This window comes from Coccinella septempunctata, chromosome 2 (assembly GCF_907165205.1).
Source record: "Coccinella septempunctata chromosome 2, icCocSept1.1, whole genome shotgun sequence".
Taxonomy (NCBI): domain Eukaryota; kingdom Metazoa; phylum Arthropoda; class Insecta; order Coleoptera; family Coccinellidae; genus Coccinella; species Coccinella septempunctata.
Window position 1 is genome coordinate 42,755,359 of NC_058190.1, and position 3,330 is coordinate 42,758,688.

Consider the following 3,330-nt stretch of genomic DNA (forward strand, 5'->3'; position numbering starts at 1 on the left):
TATGACGATAGACTACCCTCCATACAAATCAACTTGTGAAAATAACAACCTAACCTCTCAAATACTCAAATATTTGTCAAGTTTCTGTAGCGAAGTGCTGAGAGTCTCTGGGAGTTTTATATTTTGTGTTGAACAAAAAATTGATTGATTTGTGTAATAGGTTTTCGAAATTTCGACGGTTTATAATTTCATACATACAAGATGTCAATGAAAGCAGAGTTGTTCAAAGAAATCGTGACTTTCATCAAGGAATATAAAGGATTGACTTTTTATTGCCTGGATGAATTAGAAAAGTTATACCCCAGGTAAATATTTCTATAATTCATTTGAAACACTTTTAACTTTTTCATCTTTATGTTTTAGTGTGAGTAAGGATGCACTAGCAAGTATTTTGTCTTATGAATTCCAAAGTAAAATGAGGGCTGTGTATTCTAAAAGTCAGCAAGCTCGTAACAAATATTGGGAAGCTTATAATAAAGGTATGAAAGCAAAAGAAGATGGTGTTATACTTAGGATATCTAAAGATGAAGGAATTGCCCCATGTCTTATTGCAAAACTCATTTTGCTTGAGTATTTAGAGAGATCAAAAAAAGTTGAAGATGAAAATGTCTTACAGACTGTGAATAGATATTTGAAAAATACTTCACTGATACCAGATGGGGATTTAGCTGTTGAAGTATTTATGGTGAGTACCAAAGGGGTTGTTTATAAACATCATGGTATTAAAAAGTCCTGTCATTTGTACATTGTTAAAAATTATTCTATAACTCACTACTGCTTATTAGCTCTATTCATTGAACTCTAAAAGAAGTTCTTTTACTGAAGGTAATCTTTTTGTTACAGTGTACAGTTTTTGATAATTTGTATAGTCCAGCTGCAGATGTTATAAGACAGTAAGTTTAATAATATCTTTTAATATATTTGCTAAAATTAACTAAAATTTTTTTTCAGTGCAACTGGCCAACAATATGAAATTCAGCTTCATAAAGAGGTGACAAAGTTGAATTTGGCTTTTAGAGATGAAGAATACTTGAGGAGATGGGGTTATGACAAAACACCAGACATCAAACTGGAGGTGCCCATTTCAATTGATGGTTTTCTTGTGAACTGGATTGAAAGTAAAGGATTATTCGGATCTGAAAAAGTTCACAGGGAATATACTGAAAGTCAGTATTTAAGCTATTGGAATAGGTGAGATTTTATTGGATAATACATTTTTCATTCCTATATTACAAAAAAAGATCTTTTTGTAATCATAGGAGCTGATATAGTTTCAAATTTGTTTTTGTGAATGAAATATTGTAAATGATTCGTATTCTTAATCATTTTCAGGTTTGGCCCAGGTTTGGTTATCTACTGGTTTGGTTATGTTGAAACAATAATTGACCCGAACAATAAAAGTTTTCTAATACGTGACCATATGCCCACAGATATTATTACAATAGGAAATAAATAAGTGATTTAAGAATCGTTATTATTTGTTGATGTTGCTTACTACAAAAAAGTTTCATCTTTTTCAAAGTATGTATTCTTAAGCTCAGTACACATTTTTATCTCTGTTAATTATAATCTTCATGATCACATCTATTTTATAAAGATTCCACTGAAATAATTCAGAGTTTTTATTCTGTTTTCATTATTCCATATTTATAAAACCTAAGCTTGTACTGATTAAGATATAAGTTTTTCTGTGATATAAAAATATTTTTGTAATTATAATTAATGAATAAAAATACCAATTTTATACTTGTCAGTTATTATTTCCGGTATAAGAAAGCAAACATTTTGAATCATTCATTGAGAGTATCCATTATCCTTTTATCAATCATCTTGTTAGTTCAAATTTTTTTCAAGGACTGAAATACAAAAATAGGTATGATATTTTCTAAAATGAAATAAGCGAAATTTCTTTGTTTGGTATAGATATCAGATGAGTGAAAAACACGCCCAGTTTTATTTTATCTACCCGGATTTAAGGTCCATATACTTTAGCGGGTGATTTAAGAGGTCAAAATATGAAGAAAACTAAATATAAACTTAAAAATGCACCCCAAAACCAACAAAATCCAGAAACTTGATAACTTTGTTAAAATTTGATGGATTTGAATGAAAATTATTAGGTACATGGCAGTTTTTACTCCCATTAAACTTATCAGGTGATAGAAAAATAATCGATTTTCATCAGTGGCGGAAATAGTAGCCACTTATAATTTCCGAGTAAGTGATCATATTGATTTTCACCGTATTTAATAGTATTAAGAAAAAATATATCTGAAATAAAATAAAAGAATTTTTTGAAAGAATAAAACTTACAGGACAAAATTTAAAATTTCGAACGTAGTATTTTATGGTCAATTCAAGGACAATTTGAACAATATGTGCCAAGAATACTTGAGATATAAATTCAACTGTTTTCGACAGATTTTTGCGAAAAAATTTGCGTTGGTGTTTCATGTTTCTCAGAATAACTATGGCACAAAAACATAACATCTGAAAAATAAAATTGCCAATGAATTATTGAAAACCTATTGTATCAGAGAAAACCTGTTATTACCCAATAACCTGTTTTGTTTGTGCCTTAAATTGTACAGGGTGTTCATGAGGTAATCCATTTCGACAAATCAATGGTACGAAAACTCAATAAATTAATAAATAGTTTGAATTCAAACGCAAATATGTGAAATAAGAGAGGACTAAAATGAAAATACCAAAAATACATGTAGTTTCTCCTAGACATAAAAAGAGAGAAAAAAGTTTTCAAGGTGAACTCTATTTGCATTTCATTCATTATTTTAAATAAGTAACTACCATATACCTACTTAAAGCTTTTAGAAAAGATCAATTTCTCGATTACCAGGAACATTTTTTCCTAACTTGCTTCTTTACTGAGTAAGTGCGCTTTTTATTTCTGATAGCAGGAATGGTTGATTTCGACGTTTTACAACGGTTTTCTTATCGAGTCTTGAAATAGAAATTCCGACAAACCGAAAGTGGGTTAATCAGTTGGAATAACATCGTATTCGGATATTGAGACTGCAATAAAAACAACTTGTGAAACTCGAAGCAATAATAGGCTAATGGAATCTACTTTTGTGCTCAGAATCATGCTACAATTAGACATCTGAATTAGCCCGTAAATCTCTTTCGATATTCAATGCTGCCAGCCGAATCGATATCCTTACCATGTACAGTAATCATGTAGTACCTATCTATCAGACTTTCGTGAAACGATGATACCTTATTCGTATATTTCTATTCTATAATTACAGATCTGCAACATGCATTAGGTCCAATTAAAGATAGCCTTTGAAACAAATATATATGTCATAT

General features: G+C 29.8%; 1 protein-coding gene across 1 annotated transcript; it reads left to right on the forward strand.

The window, feature by feature from the left end:
- The first annotated feature begins 69 nt into the window (after positions 1 to 69).
- On the forward strand, positions 70 to 1,743 carry LOC123307309 (CDAN1-interacting nuclease 1). The gene is made up of 5 exons (XM_044889560.1): positions 70 to 305; positions 364 to 685; positions 844 to 893; positions 952 to 1,191; positions 1,333 to 1,743. The coding sequence occupies exons 1-5, from the start codon at positions 202 to 204 to the stop codon at positions 1,454 to 1,456; spliced, it is 840 nt and encodes a 279-aa protein (XP_044745495.1). The 5' UTR covers positions 70 to 201; the 3' UTR covers positions 1,457 to 1,743.
- Positions 1,744 to 3,330: the final 1,587 nt, after the last annotated feature.